General features: G+C 39.4%; 1 protein-coding gene across 1 annotated transcript; it reads right to left on the bottom strand.

Moving 5' to 3' along the window:
- Positions 1–3070: 3070 nt before the first annotated feature.
- On the bottom strand, positions 3071–17386 carry LOC134635917 (RING finger protein 145-like). The gene is made up of 12 exons (XM_063485603.1): positions 17222–17386; positions 13311–13562; positions 11998–12106; positions 11700–11791; positions 10145–10380; positions 9847–10022; positions 9216–9356; positions 8703–8885; positions 8212–8359; positions 7940–8062; positions 7583–7816; positions 3071–7486 (listed from the first exon to the last, which is right to left on the bottom strand). The coding sequence occupies exons 2-12, from the start codon at positions 13492–13494 to the stop codon at positions 6773–6775; spliced, it is 2340 nt and encodes a 779-aa protein (XP_063341673.1). The 5' UTR covers positions 13495–13562; positions 17222–17386; the 3' UTR covers positions 3071–6772.
- Between the last annotated feature and the right edge of the window lie 431 nt (positions 17387–17817).

Here is a 17817-nt window from a genome sequence, read left to right as displayed (position 1 = left end):
TTAATCTATATGTTGATGATTTGTCCATACAGCTGAGAGCCTGTAACACTGGGTGTATATTAGGTGAAACATTGATAAATCATCTTATGTATGCAGATGACCTGGTTGTTTTTAGTCCAAGCAGTGCTGGGTTACAGGATCTTCTTAATGTCTGTACTGAATATGGTGTGCAATATGACATAGAGTACAATGCTGCTAAAAGTGCTGTTTTGATATGTAGAACCAAGCAGGATAAACAGCTAAATTTCCCTTTGTTTAAACTGGCCCAAAAAACTCTTGAAGTTCATAAAAAGGTGAAATACCTCGGTCACTTTATTACTGAGCAAATGAGTGATGATGATGACATCTACAGACAACGGTGTAAGCTCTATGTGCAGGCAAATACTATTGCACGCAAATTCAGCTTTTGTTCACTTCCAGTTAAAGTGGCTTTGTCTAAAGCATATTGCACACCGCTATATACTGCCCCCTTGTGGTCATCCTACAAACAATGTAGCATGCAGAAGCTGCATGTTGCATATAATGATGCGATGAGAATCCTTTGCAGGATACCTAGAAGTGGTAGTGCCAGTCAGATGTTTGTAGCTGTGGGTGTTTGGACTTTTAAAGCACTTTTAAGAAAGTTAATGTACAATTTTAGAGAACGACTGGATGGTTCGAGTAACAGTATAATTTTAGCACTTACAGATCCGACAGTGAGTGGTTCCCGTTACTCATCCAGTCTGAGAAAGCACTGGTTAAAGTGTTTGTGTATTTATTGATTTATTTTAAGTAATTGGGTTTTATGTATATTATGGTTTTATATTTTTATATTTTTACAAATGTTTTATATACTTATTTATATACATGTATATGTATGTATATATATGTATATGTATATGTGTGTATATATATGTATATATATTTAATGGTTTATACCCTGTGTTGGGGGGGGGGGGGGGGGTGTTGTGTGTGTTTCTGTCTTGTTTTTATGGACATGAAGTCTGCCAATAAAGATTGAATTGAATTGAATTTACATATCTTGCTAGATAGAATTCCTTGAACAGGGTTTACAAACGCCTTTTCCTCTTTGTCCACTTAAAATATCTTTACACAACTACTCTTAGATTTCTTGCAAGATCTGCTGTCCTTTTGCCCACATTACTCTTAAAAAAAACAACACACATTTTTAATGTCAACCACATTTTGGAAGTAGATAAATAAAGCGCATATATAAAAGTCACTACCAAAAACTCATTGCGGCTTCTGCCTTCTTATAGGAATGTTGTTGTTTGTGGCTCCAGATGACTTGATTTCCAACCCTGTGTCCCAGACTGCCGGGGCAGACCGTGTGGAGTGAGTAGAGGACCCAAGAGCAGACAGAGCTGAGGACACAAAACTGGACTTGACAAAAAGCGAGCCTTTATTATGGCTGATAACAGAAGGCAAAAACAAAAGCTAAGACGAGTGCAGGCAAGACAAGTAAACTGAAAAACAGACTAAGAAAAGATAAATGTCCTTTGTTTTCCCTGTTTTGCGTGCCGGCCGTTTGGCGTAAGACGTGTGACGGAGCGCTCCGGAGCAGAGCGCCCCGAGTTCGACTCCTCACGGACTCGCTGCCACGGTCCTGCTTGGGGGGTGGGAGACGCCAAGTTGCGTCTCCTTTTTCCTTTTTCCTGCTCTCCACAACTCTTCCGCCCGCTCTACAGCTCTCTTATTACCTTTTATTCACGCAAAATACCCATGCTTGTCAGCTCTTCATTCCTCAACTATTTGCTCGCTTATTACTCCACCTTGGACAACTTGCACTTTCTCTCTTCAGGCTACCAACTCTGGCTTCATTTTTTCATACTGTCTGCCACACTTTTACATCAAACTATTAGCACCTAATAAGCACAGTCTTGTGCTCAATATTCATCTCATTAATATAAAGTGCATGCAGACACTGAAGCTTTTTTTAAAATAAGTTAACCTGAATATCTTGTTTTTATCTTCATTTTTTTTAGTTGCTTCTACTTGTCTTGCTCTATAATCATAATTTCAGGATGTATTTTGCATCATAAAACACGAGGCTGTTCAATTGGGCTAAAACCTCATCTTTACAGCTTTGACTGGCAGCTGCAGTCACGGAGAAACTTGATTATCTCTGCTCGGGAATGGCAGATAGAGCGGGACGCTGAGAGGAGGTCCGGCGAGCTTTTGCTTGCAGCAAGACCACCCCACAGAGGGACAAACAGCCCAGCCCGATTTATGGGACCTCCTTGTTGTCATGGCGGGGGGGTAGTGGGGTTGTCTGTGGGGTAGTCCACTTTACTCAAGAACACCTCAGGCTGTCACTTTGAAACAGCTGGTCGTGGTTTTGTAAAGTAAACGCTGGACCTCCTCTCAGCCTCCGGCTCCATCTGCCCTTCCCGAACAGAGATAAGCAAGTTTCTCCGCGACTGCAGCTGCCAGTCAAAGCTGTCATGATGACGTTTCACCCCAATTTAACAGCTTTGTGTTACTAATTAGAATCAAACTTATAAGAAAGGAGACCCAATGAACATAAATCAGCCTGATGAGAACTACTGATAATGAAAGAAAGCATCTTTGGAAAAAAAATGATCTGAGGAGATTTTGTTTTCTAATTTTAGTCTGACCCCAGTCCCATCCGCTAACACAGAGGAGGGTTTTTTATGACCTACACTGCAGCCAAGACACTAGGCGGCGATAGAGACGTTTTGGCTTCATTTTTGGGGAGCATGTTTCCTGCAGTATTGCTGCCCTCTGCTGTTGCAGTACCTCACAGTCAGACGCAACGGCTCAGTCACCCGATGCATTGTCTCCAAAATGTACATATAAATGAGACTTTTCAAAGAAACTGATTGTTACAGCTTTTGTAATACATTCTTCGACTGCTTTTGACCCTAACGGACTACACCCATTATTATTTGCTTAACATTATTTGTGTGGTATTTCATTTTTATTCATTTTAATTTCAGCAGGTGGTATCACTCCCACTTTTCAGTCGCTTACCTTTTCCAAAACAGTTATCTTTATTTTGTTATTTTCCTTACACTTAATCAAAGCATTAGTAAGAACAGTTACAGCATTCAGAGTGGATGGTTCATTTTATTTGACATTCAGTTTTTGTAAAATAACCAAGGCAATGCCAGGCATAAAGTCCAAAAACCAAAATGAAGCATTTTAACAGAAAAGAAATGGCACTGAGAGCCACATTAAACAGAGCAGGTCCTAAAGCTGTGTTTGGACAAACTCAATGGACAAAAACAATTCATCTTAAACAAAAATCTGCAGGGAGTGTCGGGGAGAGCAGCCCCACAAGTACAATTCATCTCTACACATCTGTCAGTCAGAGGCAACAGTATCGAACAGCAGATTTAAGAACGCATTCGGCAAATACAGTCAAACGTCTTTACAGAGCTCTCACTCCGTGGCAGCTGTAGATTCCATTTCTGTATTTGCTCACACTCGAAAAATTATGATGTTTACAAAGAATCATGAAAAGTGTAAACAGTGAAACATCTGGATATCAGATGCAAGGCTAACTTTGCTGTCACACTGCTCAAAAATAGTTTTCTCTCTCTGGGTTTTTAGTTGCATTCAGTAAAGATCATCAAATATGAAAGTCTAACAGCAGTACTAGTTAAGTAGACAAAATACATCCTGAAATTATGATTGTAGAGCAAGCCAATTAGGAGCAACTAAAAAAAAATAAAGATTTAAAAAAAAAAAAAAAAGATATTCAGGTTAACTTATTGTACTTGTATGTATGTGTGACTTTACAATCTGAAATCATTACGGCCCCTTAGATGAGCTTAACTGTAAAATGAATCCTGCTCAGTGTGAGGAGCACCAGTGATGGCTAAGACATTTGTTGGAACATTACCACAGTCACTGATGCGTATTTTAAGTCAATTCAGAAAAAAAATGTAGAAAGAAAAACACAAATCACAGGATGTAAATAATGCATTAAAGACTTTTTTTTAAAGCTTCACTGTCTGCATGTACTTTATATTAATCAGATGAATACTGAGCACAACACTGTGCTTATTACGTGCTAGTAATTTGATGTCAAACTGTCCCAGACAGTATGAAAAAATGAAGCCACAGTTCGTAGCCTGAAGAGAGAAACTGCAACTTCTCCAACGTGGAGTAATAACCGAGCAAATACTTGAGGAATCAACAGCTGACAAGCATCTCGTATTCATCATTTAATACTGAAATGCAAAATTCACATACAGCTGCCACTGAGTGTTATCGCCCTCGTGGGGCGTCACGTCACATTTCATCTTACAGGTGATCTCAATGCAGGACACAGTGGAAATGCGTCATGGCTCCAACCAAGTGTGTGTTTTAAACAGCTCAATTCATTATAACCTTTTCAAGTGCTGTATTAAAAAAAAAAAAAAAAAAATCAACGTCAAAGGAATGGTGTTGGTAATAATATAAGAAGTTGTATACAGAAAAGTCCTTAGTTTCGCCTCTCAGAAGAACATGTGCAAAATACATCAAACTCTACATTTCATCTCTTTAAAAAAAATAAACATAAAAAGTCAAAACAGCGTTGGTCAGGTTTGATCCTACACTGATTGTGTATTCATTCTCAACCCTGCAGCCCACGCTTCCCAATGTCAAGAATATGGTCATTCATACTAATAAGACCTTTAATAATAGTGCTAGTAAGTAATACTGCTGAGCGCTAATTAATGCGTCTCCTGTCCGTCTGCACCATGCTGATCCCACTCCTAACAGTAGAGGGCACCAGAGTGATCACACCAGCTTAAAAGATGCATCATATAGACTGGAGAAGCAGCAACACTGGCTGGTCTCAAAGATCAGAGGGCTTGATTTCCCAGCAGCTTCTTATCCAAAAATTGTCTTTGCTCTCAGGCACATAAAGAAACAAAGAAAGGAAACTTTGGAGAAACCAAGCCCTCGTCTTACATACATATATGTATATGTATATATATGTATATGTATATATACGTATATATATATATATATACACACACACACACACACACACACACATCTCAACACTCCTCTGGTTTAATATAGATTCCGTACAGAGCAACATTTATGTACATTACACACAAACAGATTGGGCCGTTTCCTCGTACACAGACATCAGAGGGTATTTGGTTGCCGACATCCACAGAACAGCTTTGGAGCATTGCTAGTAAAAAAATGACATTAGTGCAAATATAACCCCAAAAGAAAAAAAAAAGGTAGAAAAAAACCCATTGGTAGCAAGGTTATAGCACATTGGGGACAAACAAATTCTGTGGTCAGAGTGGCAGCAAGGTCTACATATAAGCGTGCATCAGGACTTGCCATCCTAAAGTTTTCAGTCTTTCACACTCATTTCAAAGCATATTTCTTCCTCACCGTGCTTCATCTGCTAAATGCAGTAGCCAAAAGAAAGAGTGTGTTTTTGTGAAAAAAAAAGGAGAAGCTATGGCTCAATTTGCTGGTATCAACAATTTATGGAGTAAACTGACTGACGAGCAGGAAAACCCTAATGTCTTAGAAAATACAGGGTCTCTAATGTAACTGGATGAAAGGAGCTGATTGGCTCCTGCCATCAGCGATCAACAATGTGAATGATTGGTTGATCTGTTAGTGAGCTAAGCTTGCAACGGTAAGCGCGAGTGAGAACCATAAAATAGAGCTAATGAGGGCAAAATCCGAGCTCATTATCAACTCTGTGGACTAATTTATACCTCATCTCTCCATCTTCCCCTTAGTCCATTTGCAGCGTGTGGTATCCAATAAAGCAGTAATGTAAAAATGACCTTAAAAATAAAGTTGCTTTAACAGTAATACAAAAGTTTGGCGATGAGGAATAGAACTGTTTTTTTTGCTGGGACCAGCCAAACAAGTCTGAATCAGATATTGAAGTAGTATAAAAGCAAAAGCTTGACACATGTAAGTTATTCAATGTGAACCAAGAGTTCACACTGCACCCCTCAGCTAGACCATACCATGTGTCCTCTGCTTAGCACCAGGCTTTAGGTCATGCGGCGACCTCAATAAACAACATTCAGTCTGCTAACGCTCAGTATTCACTAAATCACAACACTACTGACACCCAGCAGTGAAAAACAAAAAATGTGGAGAATTTCTAGACGTTATGAAATGTTAAGACTTTGTCACGGTATAAAATGCAACCATAAGTAATCGATAGTCTGATCAATTTTTCGATAAATCGTGGCACCCAAACACTATGAAGTGTACAGCAGTGAAAGTTCAAGCTGTACAAACAAAGGCAGGAGCAACCATCGCCCTAAATATCGGGCATCAAAAGGTAAGGGGTAAAAGCATGATCGTAGGGGGAAAAAAAAGAAAAAGGCCGTGATGGAAATCCGATTTTCACATTTTCTGGACATGGTTTAAAACTCCCAATTCATTCTGAGATGAGATGAGATTACTGCATCCTGTTTTTTGTATGAAATTTGAATCCCTGTGAAAGAACATGTGGAAAACAACTGCACCTGTGATGAAATCACTGCTGGCATGGGTTACACCTATCATGGGAAACCTTTCACTGCTCCAAGTACTAACATTTTGTAAAGCTGCAATCATTGTCTTCTTTTTTTTTAATACCGAGTGATGAATTTCTACTTAGAGATTGTTTTAGATCTTTTGAAACATAATATGGATATGAAGGAGTTGGACATGATGGGAGAGCCAACAGCAAACAGTTGGACAAGTACAATAGGGGATTATTTAGATTGTGTGATTATATTTGCATGCATGCATGTATGTTGTGTGTGTGTTAAAATGGAGCTCAGGGGTTGAATGGAGGAGGGGGTGGAGGACGAGGAGGAGGTTCCACTGAATGGGGAGTTGGTGGGTTAGATTGTGATGATGGACCAGTAGAGTTTTCCTGGCTGTCCACAAGGGAGACTAATTTTAGCTGAGGGAGGGATTCGGGTTCAGCAGGGTTCGCCTCTGCTTGGGTTAGTACCTGTGACGTTGGTTGGTGAAAGGTGGAGACAGAATGGCAGAGAGATGCAGGAGCGTCAGGTGTGTCTGATGTGCAAGAGGTAGAGAAAGAAGATGCAGAAGGGTGATCTGCAGGGGACTGGTGCGGCACAGAATCAGTTGCAAGAGGAGAAGAAGAACAAGAGGAAGATGATAATGGAGGCTTGACGATGTGCAGGGGAGCAGACTGCATGCCAGTGGGGGAGGTGGAAGAGGAGGTTTCCCCAGCTGATGTGGCAGTTTCATTATCTCCCTCCTGCTCTACTGATGCTTCCTCTTTCCTATCATCCGGTAGAGTGCCGTGGTCCTCCTCCTGCTTGTTGCCTGGGGCTTCTTCCTGTCCTGCAGGGTTCTGATTGGCTGCAGGTGTATCTTGGGTAGCTCCGCCATTAGTTGGTGATTGGCTCTTGAGTTGTGAATGACAGAGAGGGCACGTTTCCTGGACATACAGCCATTTCTTCAGACAGCCAGCGTGGAAGAAATGACTGCACGGAGTGATCACAGCACTGGTCATGTCCTGGAACAAATCAAATTTCACATTAGCCTACCTTTTAAAGCCCCAGATTAACTCTCTCATGCATCCTCTTTAGATAAACATAAAAACAGTTCATACCTGGAAGCAGATAGCACAGATGTCATTATACTGCTCCAGCTGTGTATTGCTAGCTGTGGGGAGGCTTTTTATCTTGTTTACAGCATCTCTCCTGAGCAGGAAGCTCTGCCAGCCCAGCTGGGCTCTGAGCCAGACGTTATAGTACGAGTGGACCAAGATGATGGTGCTTCCCATCACACTCCACTCGCCAAATACAGTCTCTGATACACCATAGCACACCACGCACACCGCAACCTGGCGAGGGAACAAATCACTGACAGTGAGGCAGAGATCGTGCTGATGCATTAGATGACAGTGTCTGTTTACAGTCAGAAGGCAGAACTTAGCAAAGAGTTGGTGTATGTGTGTGTGACATACCAGAAACTCCAGCAATCTGTAGGTCCCATTTACACAATATATGACTTCATCCATGTTCTCCACTGGAGCTTTACGAAACTCCTCCACCATGAAGAGAACATAGATCAACAGAGTGCCAAGGACCTGGCGGTACAGTGTTTCAGAGTTATTATGGAATTAAAAAACAAGCAAATATAAATGTTTAATTAGTATTAGGCTGAACTGTTTGGGTAGAGCAAGTTTAAACTATTTAATTTAATGTTTTTGCACATTGCGATGCGGTTGTGTGTTACCTGGAGAGAGGTGAGGATTGAGGAGGAGATGATGATGAGAAGCCAGAAGTCCATGTGGAAGAACTGGCAGATCATATAAGCCATGTACGCTGGAAAGATCAGCAGGAAGAGACAGAGAGAAACTGCACGGAAGTGCTTCCACAAACTCCTACGGGACAGGCAGCAAAACGAGCATATGAGAAAGCAGTCAGGTTGATAGCAGGCTTTGCATACACACATTGAGTCAGATTACATTTATTGATGTCCAAAAGACTAACTGCCTGTTTAGGTAGGAATGAAAAAAGAAGGACTGTACACTGTAGTGTTACTTAATTTATCATGTTAGCATGAGTTGTACTGATGACCATAGATAATGAATACTGTGATAATTAACTAACTGCCCATAGTTATTAATAGTTGTTTATGATCAGTAAAAACATAAAACAAACAGTGGGACACAGAGTTTTCTTAAAAATACACACATAAAAAAAGTATTTGGTATATTCTCTTACTTGTCTCTAGATGCTCCCAGGGCTAGGACTATAGGATCTGCGATCTCCAGCATGGACTGCAGGATTGAAGCAACAACAATAAAGAGGATGATAGAGAGGAGGAAGGCTCTGTGGATGACCTGCAGCTCAATGAGGCCAGTTTGGACCGCAAGGATTAGCAAGGTGATACCTTCAGTCATCCCCCTGCACAGAGAGGAAACAAATTAGAGTTAACACACCACACAATTATATGCCTTGGCTTTGCAGTCAAGTTGGAGATCATATACACATTTATCCAGACTTGACCTTTTGGTATACAATGTCAATTATTTTATCCTATTGGACAGTTGTGTGAAATGCAGACATCCTTAAAGAATAGTTCCAGATATATGTGTTTCCACACGAATGGGATAAACAGTCAGAAAACATATTGCCTCCAGCCGTGATGGTTACTGGGACAGAAAGGTTGAAACAGACTAAAATAATTAAAAGAAACATACCAGAAGACATCAAGAAAATAAAAACCTTGCTGACCTGTGCATGGTGTTGTCATTCATAAAGGCTCTGTAGCCCTGCAGGTAGAACTTGCACAGTGTGAGAACGCCCAGCGCAATGAAAGAAACTGTGAAAACCAGACCCAGCAGAGAGTACGGTGTACTACAACATTCTGCGATACTGGAGAAAGGAGGAGCAAATTACTTAGAGAACATGACAAAAAAACAACAACAACTTTCTAAACAATTTTAAATATTTAGATCACGCCCTTAAAGTTCTGATGAGTATCTCAGTCGTCTGCTTTAACTTAATTCTGTCCACCAGTGCAAAACATGGGTTATTTAGCACTGTGACAAATGGATCTAACACATCTTTTAGAATTTCCTCTTGACACATTTCTGCAAAATTATCTCAAATTCTAAAAACTTGCTTTACTCAAACTCTGCAGACTGACTTGCTTTGCAATCTAATGTCTCTGTAATTTATATGATGCTATACATTTATATAATTAGATTTTCTAGATAAAATCTAGTACATCGAAACTAGATTTATGTTTTGTACACACTACCTGCCCCTTCAATGATACACGGCAATAAATAGATAAACACACCTTCTAAAGGGTCAGTGACGTAAAATGTAAAGTGTCTTGCAGCCTGATTTATGGTCTTACCTTGTAAGAAAAAGGAAAAGCAGCCTCTCTCTGGAGGTAGGCTGGTCTCTTGTGCTGAAGTAGGAGTATATCTGCAGAGCAAACAGCACGAGCCAAAAACACATGAAGAGAACTGGAAGGACCAGCTGGTTCCACAGTGACATTCCCAAAGCAAGAAGCCCGTACACTTCTACCACCTGCAGGACAGAAAAAGACCGAAATAAAGAATACCTTTGATACCATCTACAGGAAAATATCTCAGAACTGAAATCCTGTCACAGAAACTGAAAAGCTTGCAACATCAGCCCACAATAAATACCTGAGCCAGCTCTCTGTAGGCAGTCTTGGCCAGGTTATATGGTACCAGCAAGTTAGACGCCAGGAAGTAAATGACCTCCAGGCCTGTGAAGATCATTGAGAACTTATTGATGAAGACGATGGTCTCGAGTGGGACCAGACACAGTCTAGCCACTAGAGGGAGGAGGTGAGCAGAGAACAGCCAAATCCTCTTGGTTTGCATCACACAGGAACAAAGTGTACAAACCACCAGCTGACCTGAAAGAAGACACACGTACACACATATATAAAACAAAGAGTTGAATAAATGACTAAAGACACTATTATCACTCTGATTTTAGAACGGTTTTTGTGATGTGGTATTTATCATTTTCGTGTAACTGACAATTAAAAGAAAATTTATCAGAATATTTATAGCTCTCCTAGAGTGGTGAAAATGTGTCAAACACCAAAAAGCAACAAACATTTAAAAGAGAAGAGAAGCAGCTTTAATCTCACATTGCTCCTTACAGTAGCATATTTTTGTCACTGTACTCATCTTATTTTCACTTTCTCAGGCTTTCACTACGCAGTAAAATCAGCACTCTACGGTCTATTTATAGCACAGGAGACTCCATCTATACTCTCTAGTAAGTTGAAACTAGGTCCTAAAAACACAGACTCTACAGCATTTTCTATTTAGAAAATGATTAATTTTTACATAATTAAGCATCGCAGCAACAAACATAATGAAAAACTACAGGAGGCTGTTCTTTTTGTTTTCCCACCCAGAGGAAGAGTGAAGCACATACGTATGTGAGCACTTCTTAATTCTGGAGTTGGTACAAATTAGGTCCCTTCATAATCCCATTAGTGTGGATGCTGTGGCATTAGGTATTCATATAATTAATGAAAGTGCTCAAATGGACATGACAGCAATGCCAAATATGTACATATGTGCAGCCAAGTATTCTATTTCCACTTTTTTTGTTAAAAAACAAAACAAGGTGTGCTTATTCCTGTTACACAAAAATTTCTTAAGGAAAAGACTCAAGTGTCTGCTTTTCTTTTGCCAGTACCTGCATGCATCTTCTTAGCAACTTTGCACAGTCTACTATAGTCCATGAATGTTTACTGACCCAGGTTACACAAATTCAATGAAAAATCTCAACTTACTGCACCATGCGGGGTCCAAAAACACAATCCCGAAATGAAGACTGTTTTCTTTTGGATGAAATTCACACAGACCCATGGCAAAAGATGCATCCTACTCGTCATATGCTCTGAATACTATGTCCATTCAGTTTAGCCATTTGGTTAGAGCATATGAATTCTGAGCTTTAGTCCTACTGGTTGTACTGCAGTGCTACAAGGTGCCAATCTATAGAATTAATGTTCCTATACTTTGTACAGCAGTATGTGCAGCCATTAAAAAGAAGGAAACAGTTCAAATTGAAATAAATAAATAAATGAATAAATCTCTTTCTGCTGCCCAAGTGGGTCTACGGGTCTGTATCTATGTGCAATACATTGGTACCTCATCATTCACATTCTTCAATAATATGAATGTTGAACAATTATACCTATGAGTATTATACCTATGAGTGCAGTGGTGAATCTGTTCATGGAGAGAGGTTCCAGGTAGACAGGGCCTTCATAACCAGAATCCAGTTCACTGCGAACATAATCCCTGACAGAGAAAAACTAAAACAATCAATACAGAGGAAATTCTCAAAATGTCCAGTCCTTCACATGAATTAACAAGAGGAAAACTGTTATATATATATATATATATATATATATATATATATATATACACACGCACGAGTATTTAAAAGACTAGTAGTGGTATCTTGTTAACTATTCTGGTAGATTTAAGTTTCTGTGAATGTGTACCTTGACACTTGGTGACCAGCAAACAGCAGCAGGGCCGTAAGAACATACAGGTAAAGTTTAACCAGGTGCTGACGAGGCAGAGTCAGAAGCACCAAACTCAAGATGTAACCTGTGAAGTAGTCATAAATATAAAAGAAATACAAGAAAGTCATGCATTCTGAAAGGCATCCGTCTTCCTGTTTGCAGACCAGAGTGTGTTTTAAAACACATAAATAAAGTGTATGACAGATGTTTATGACATAGTTTTTGGGGGGGGGGGGGGGGGGGGGGGTATTTTTGACAAACTGCAGAAAGCCTTACCATACAATAGCCTACTACCTAAAACCGTGTCTAAAAGCACTTCAGTGCAAAGCCATATTTATTTTTACTGCCCTGCTCTCCCTTCTGTCTTTCCACCCACAGTGCTCATCAGCACATACCAAGCCTATTGGCTCATTAACCAACTGCAGCCAAGTTTGAGAGCTCACACAGCCAAAACACAAAGAAAACTCAACAATAGCTTTATTTCAGCTAGGTTAAATTACAAAATAGAATGAGGCCTAGCTATGTCATTTATGTTACTTTCAGTGTTTCTGTGTCAATGTAAATGTATCTGGCTAACCACTTGTGCTGCAAAGACATTTTGTAATGCCTTCAAAACTGAATTAAGAACTTTGTGTTTGAGTACTGGTTTTCTGAGTTTCTACTGTGTCTTAAAAGCGGATGGTTGTCCTATTGTAAAAGAACATGTGTTGTTTGGTTGGTTAAGAACAGCTGATTTCCTAACCAACACTACAGAGAAGTTTGATCACAAACAATTTCTCCTTTCAACTTAATAATTTACGTAAGTTTGACAGAGCCACCAACACACACGACACTTGTGTCATTAATTTTGACTGGCACAGCTGTCTCAGACCATCTGAATGTCACATCTGGATCATGAACTTCACAGCTGGACAAGAATAACTGGACCCAGGCTAAATTCATTCATTCATTGGGTACATCAGGTGGTTTTGGCCACACTGTCAAATAATCCCTCTCAATCACTACAGAGCTGAGCCTCATGGCTTACTGACTAATACCACACGTGAGTCGACACTTCTGAATGGAAAAAGAAATCACGCACTTTCAACCAACAGAGGTAAAACAGTAATGCATGGCATATAACACTGTTTCAGTGCAGGTCATGATAACCTGACTACAGGGAAGTACACATGATGTTTTCAAATGAGGAACTCTTTAATGTGGTACAGACAGTGCAAAGCATTTAAACAAAGTGTCTCAGTTACACCAAACATTTTCTTAAGTTTTAATACAGGAAAGGTGGCACTGACCTACGTAGTGCAGGTAGAGGGCCAGGTACTTGTATTGAAAAAGGGGGTTATTGGAAAGGCTGGAGCGCTGGATCTTCTGGAAGAAGGAGCTGACATCCCAGCGGTAGAGGACATCCAACAGCATGATGCTGGGAACACGCAGACCCACATTGAGCACAGCCTCTACGCGGTCCTTCACTGCCATGGTTTCAGTTTAAGCTCTGATCCGAAGGCAGAACTGACCACTAAGACGTGATGTTAATAGTGGGTGGTCTGTAGCAAAAGAGAGAAAATGCAAATAAAAAAATGAAGATGGAGTCTTAATATGAAGCAGTTATAGGAGGTGAGAGTAGGAAAACAGAAGGAGATGAAAGCCAAAACAAAGGCAACAAAATATAAATTCAGTATAAAGGTCAAAGGAAAAGCTGTGAGCTACAGAGGAAGAAAAGACAGAAGAAAAGACGAAAGACTTAAGAGCTCAATCACAAAACTGTCTCATTCATATGTGGTCTAAACGTAAAGGTAAAACTCAACAATTGTTACATTATTACCATAAATTTTTATAATAAGTTACTAACATGACCGTAAATCATTTTAAAGTTTCTAAAGGCTAGCATAATGACAGTGTTTTGTTTTTTTCCTGATGCAAACAGGACTTTCAAGGAGACTATCGACTAAAGTACAATGGGTCCAGAGACAAAGAATCGCAGTTACCTTACTTAAAGGAAGTTTTTGGCTATTTTATAAACAAATGTGCCTATAAGCAAATACAACAGAAACTAGAAAGTCTATTTTGCTTTGGTAGAATCCCAAAACATCTTTGGTGGGCATATTCTATTTTTTTCTAAATGAAGGAAACCCCTTTGCCACAACAGCATAAAAGAATAACTAAGGTAACTAATTCACTAGTCAGAACAGAATATAAGAATTGCCACCATCCACAACACACAAACCTATGGCAAATATGGTTACCCACTACTTCCAGTAGTTATCACTTTACCCTGAAACCTACATACAGCCCCTCATTTTCTAAATCAAAGTACTGCAGAACCACACTGGTTAGTGTCATCTGTCTTACTTTTTACCTTGCTTGTTTACAACTTCCTGTCACAGAGATCAAGATGGTTGCTCCCATATGCCACATCTTTCAGTTAGTGGTTGTGGTGTCATAACAGCTCAGGAACAACAGTTAACTGTTGCTTTATATCAGTAAATTACAGATTATTAGTTTAACTCACTACTTCTTTTGCCCATGCCTAAATATGTACTTATTTATTCAAGCACAACACTAACATTAAGTGGCATACAGCTGGGAAACATTAAGCATTTTCTCACCATCTTAACTGAAACCAATCCAGTGATGCTGTGTACATAAGAAGTCCAATGTACTCTTCTGTAGGAGTTGGTGTTGAAACCCAGATAATTTTGACATGATTTTAAGAAGGCTGCTGCAATAATAACCAACAAGAAATTCTCAAAATGCTGCTAACAGTATTTTTATAGGTCCAGGCAGAAAGCACTACTGTCAGCCACAATTCACTTTGTTTACCGTCATCCACCCATACAGGAATGCAGGAAACTTGATCCTGGGAACAACAGCTAGTCTTGAATAGGTTATTATTACCAAGATTCCAAAGAAACATTGCACGGTTGACCCAGCTAAAAACAGCTTCATCCACAACTGTAATTTGCATAGTCAAATCTGTGGGTCAATAATCAACCTAGACATGTAAATCTGTCCAGGCCTTTCTATCTGCTACCACACAATCACCAACAGCACAGAATCCACCATGGGAAACTGTGAAAGTACAGCATGTGGTAACACATTCAGATGTTTTAATGCAGGTGCAACTCAAAAGGTCAAGTCTGACAAATGAGGCATACTTGCAAAATCTGCAGTTCACATTTAAAAAAGCACACATACTGTTCTGTTGCGCTGACAGAATGGTTACACTTCTTCTCTCTTTGCCAAAATAATTTCCTGGTTTACTTACACATTTATTAACACTATCTGGGGGTGAGCAATGCGGTGGTGGATATAAACACATACAAAATACAATTTCTACAAGTCAAAACAGTTTACAAAACATGAAATATATAAAGAAAGAATATGCCGACTTATTATATCAACACAGATCCTGATGGAAAATCTAATGGATGGGATTAAAGAAAAAAAACAAAAACATTTTAACTCGCATCTATGGTTCTATACATACACTAGCCAATATCAGTGTTATCCTGGCTTAAAATGGGCTTTTGGTGGACAACTAGTCATATAAGCATGATCAGTTAGCATACAGTCAGTTACCCTATCTCTGGATTTTCCTACTTATTTGATAAACAAAAATGTTTTATATGATTGAGTAAATGGCACCTGCATTAACAGAACAGATTAAAATTAGTTTAACTACATTTTCTGATGATTTGGTGGGTGCTAAAGGTTGTTCAATGTAGGAAAATTCTTGAATATGTACAGGTTTTCAATCATTTCAACGACTGACCTCAAAGTTATGAAATGCTATTAAAAAATGGCATAAAACATCTCTTACACAAATGTTGAAGTTCTTAAAATATAAAAACAAGATTTGTTTAAAGATTAGATTTCAGTTTTGTTTCCTCCCACCTACTAAATCCCATCACTGCCACTACTGCATGATGCAAAGCAAACACACCAAATGTAATCAATGCAACTTAATATATTATTTCTAAAGTATTAACCTCAAAGTGATGAAACCTCTCACAGTGATCATGGATTACTCCAAGGCAATCTGAGCATGTTTGGAAACTCGAGGCTCTCCAACAAATCAGCAATTGTTAACCAGGCTCTCACCCACAAGCGCTTGAGCTTAAGGAAATTCAAAGCCTCACAAAAGTGAATTCCACAGAGCAACATGTTGCCTCTTTTTTCCTGGCCTTTTCCAAACAACATATCTCCTTCACTTTAAAAAAAAATAGCTGCTTACAACCCCTTCGTTTAAGTGCCCTTTAATACCTGCGTGAAGTTTTAGAGGAACATTTCACTGCGAGTGCTAGTTTTTAAAAAAGAAACGTCACGAAGTTTCAATCCACTCCATTTAAACAAAGCTCTTACATTTCTTTTCCTTCTTGAGTTGCCAACAGCAGTGTTTCCATCTCTTATCCCAGCATCCCGTGGCAGGATCTCGTTAACTTACATAACTTTAAATTTACCACGACTATCACTGCCCAGAAAGACATCACTTTGCAGAATCTGAACTTATATAACAAGGCCGTCTACCAATGAATTTTTATCCGTTGTAATCCTTTGACAGCTGTAGGGTATATTGTGGTGTATTTGGTCTAATGGCTACATACCATTTACTAGTTTAACTGAAGCACCGGCAATGAAAACGTTATGGATGAGTGAGTGCTGCAACGACTGTGCTACGCCATGAACTCTAGTAACCCCTCTGTCTCGACGGAATAAAATTCTCGCAACTACGCCGCAAATACGGGAATATTTTGCTTGCTATACTGGTCTGTATCGTCCACGAATACTTATAACAGACATGCCAATGCATGCCTACGGTTTCCACGCAGTTTGGTGTATATAAAAGTGATAGTAATAGCGAGCTATGACAGCGTACGTGCGCTATGTGATGAGCCGCATCAAGCTAACGCTTTCAGCTAGCATCACTGTCACAGAGCCGAGGAACTACTAACAACAACAACCTAGCTTATGTTTAACACAGCGGGAAATAAAACACTCCGAACGAATCAGCTTGCTTTTGACCTTACAAATTAAGGCGCTAGCCTTCGCACATATTCACATAAAATGTTCTAGCTTATAACGCTTGAGGATTACTATAACCTGCTCCCCTAAGCAAGTAAGCCCAAATGTAGCAGACTGGGACACTCGGCTAGAAACCAGTTATGGCACGTAGACAAATTTCTTTAAAAAAATAAGAACTTACGTTTGAAGGACGATGTTCGCACTATGTACAACTGTTTCTGGATGCCTTACGGGTCGGATATCGACCATTTTAACTCGCCACCGCCCGAGTTAACGGTCCTCTCGGAGTGAGCACTTCACGCTGAAACGACGCGGCCCATCCGCTCATCTTACCTAGCGGCCATTATCCAAGTTACCAAGCAAGATGTACTGAGCATGCGCAATGTTACTGTCCCGTACAGAAAGAACAGGTTATATTTTTTTAACCTGACAAAGTTTTTTATTCACAACATATTGTCAAAGACTGTTATAAAGTGGAATTAGGATGTGTGATTTTTTTTGTCACTCGATTAATGGTAAAAATAAATTTGGGAGGGGAATGAAATATTACAGAAATAAGCCATCATAGTATATTAACAAAAGCCTAAAATATTTCATCATCATCATCATCATCATCGTTTATTTATATAGCACTTTAAAAACACACAAGGCTGACCAAAGTGCTGAATAATAGAAACATAATAGATACCATAAGAATAATAAATACGATAAAATAATAAACATGGCGAAAACAATAAAATATAAGTAAATACAAGTCAGTCAACCACTGAGTCAAAA

The sequence above is a fragment of the Pelmatolapia mariae genome, linkage group LG10_11, assembly GCF_036321145.2.
Source record: "Pelmatolapia mariae isolate MD_Pm_ZW linkage group LG10_11, Pm_UMD_F_2, whole genome shotgun sequence".
Classification (NCBI taxonomy): Eukaryota; Metazoa; Chordata; class Actinopteri; order Cichliformes; family Cichlidae; genus Pelmatolapia; species Pelmatolapia mariae.
This window is presented reverse-complemented; position numbering and strand designations above follow the sequence as displayed.

Bases quoted from the DNA above. Each gene is read 5' to 3' on its own strand.
- LOC134635917 (XM_063485603.1), bottom strand. From the start codon at position 13,494: ATGGCAGTGAAGGACCGCGTAGAGGCTGTGCTCAATGTGGGTCTGCGT. The intron at 10,381-11,699 runs GTATAATACTCA...GTCTTCTTTCAG, and splicing joins ATTCACCACTGCACTCATAG to GTCAGCTGGTGGTTTGTACA. The intron at 10,023-10,144 runs GTATTTATTGTG...TCTGTCCTGCAG, and splicing joins CCTACAGAGAGCTGGCTCAG to GTGGTAGAAGTGTACGGGCT.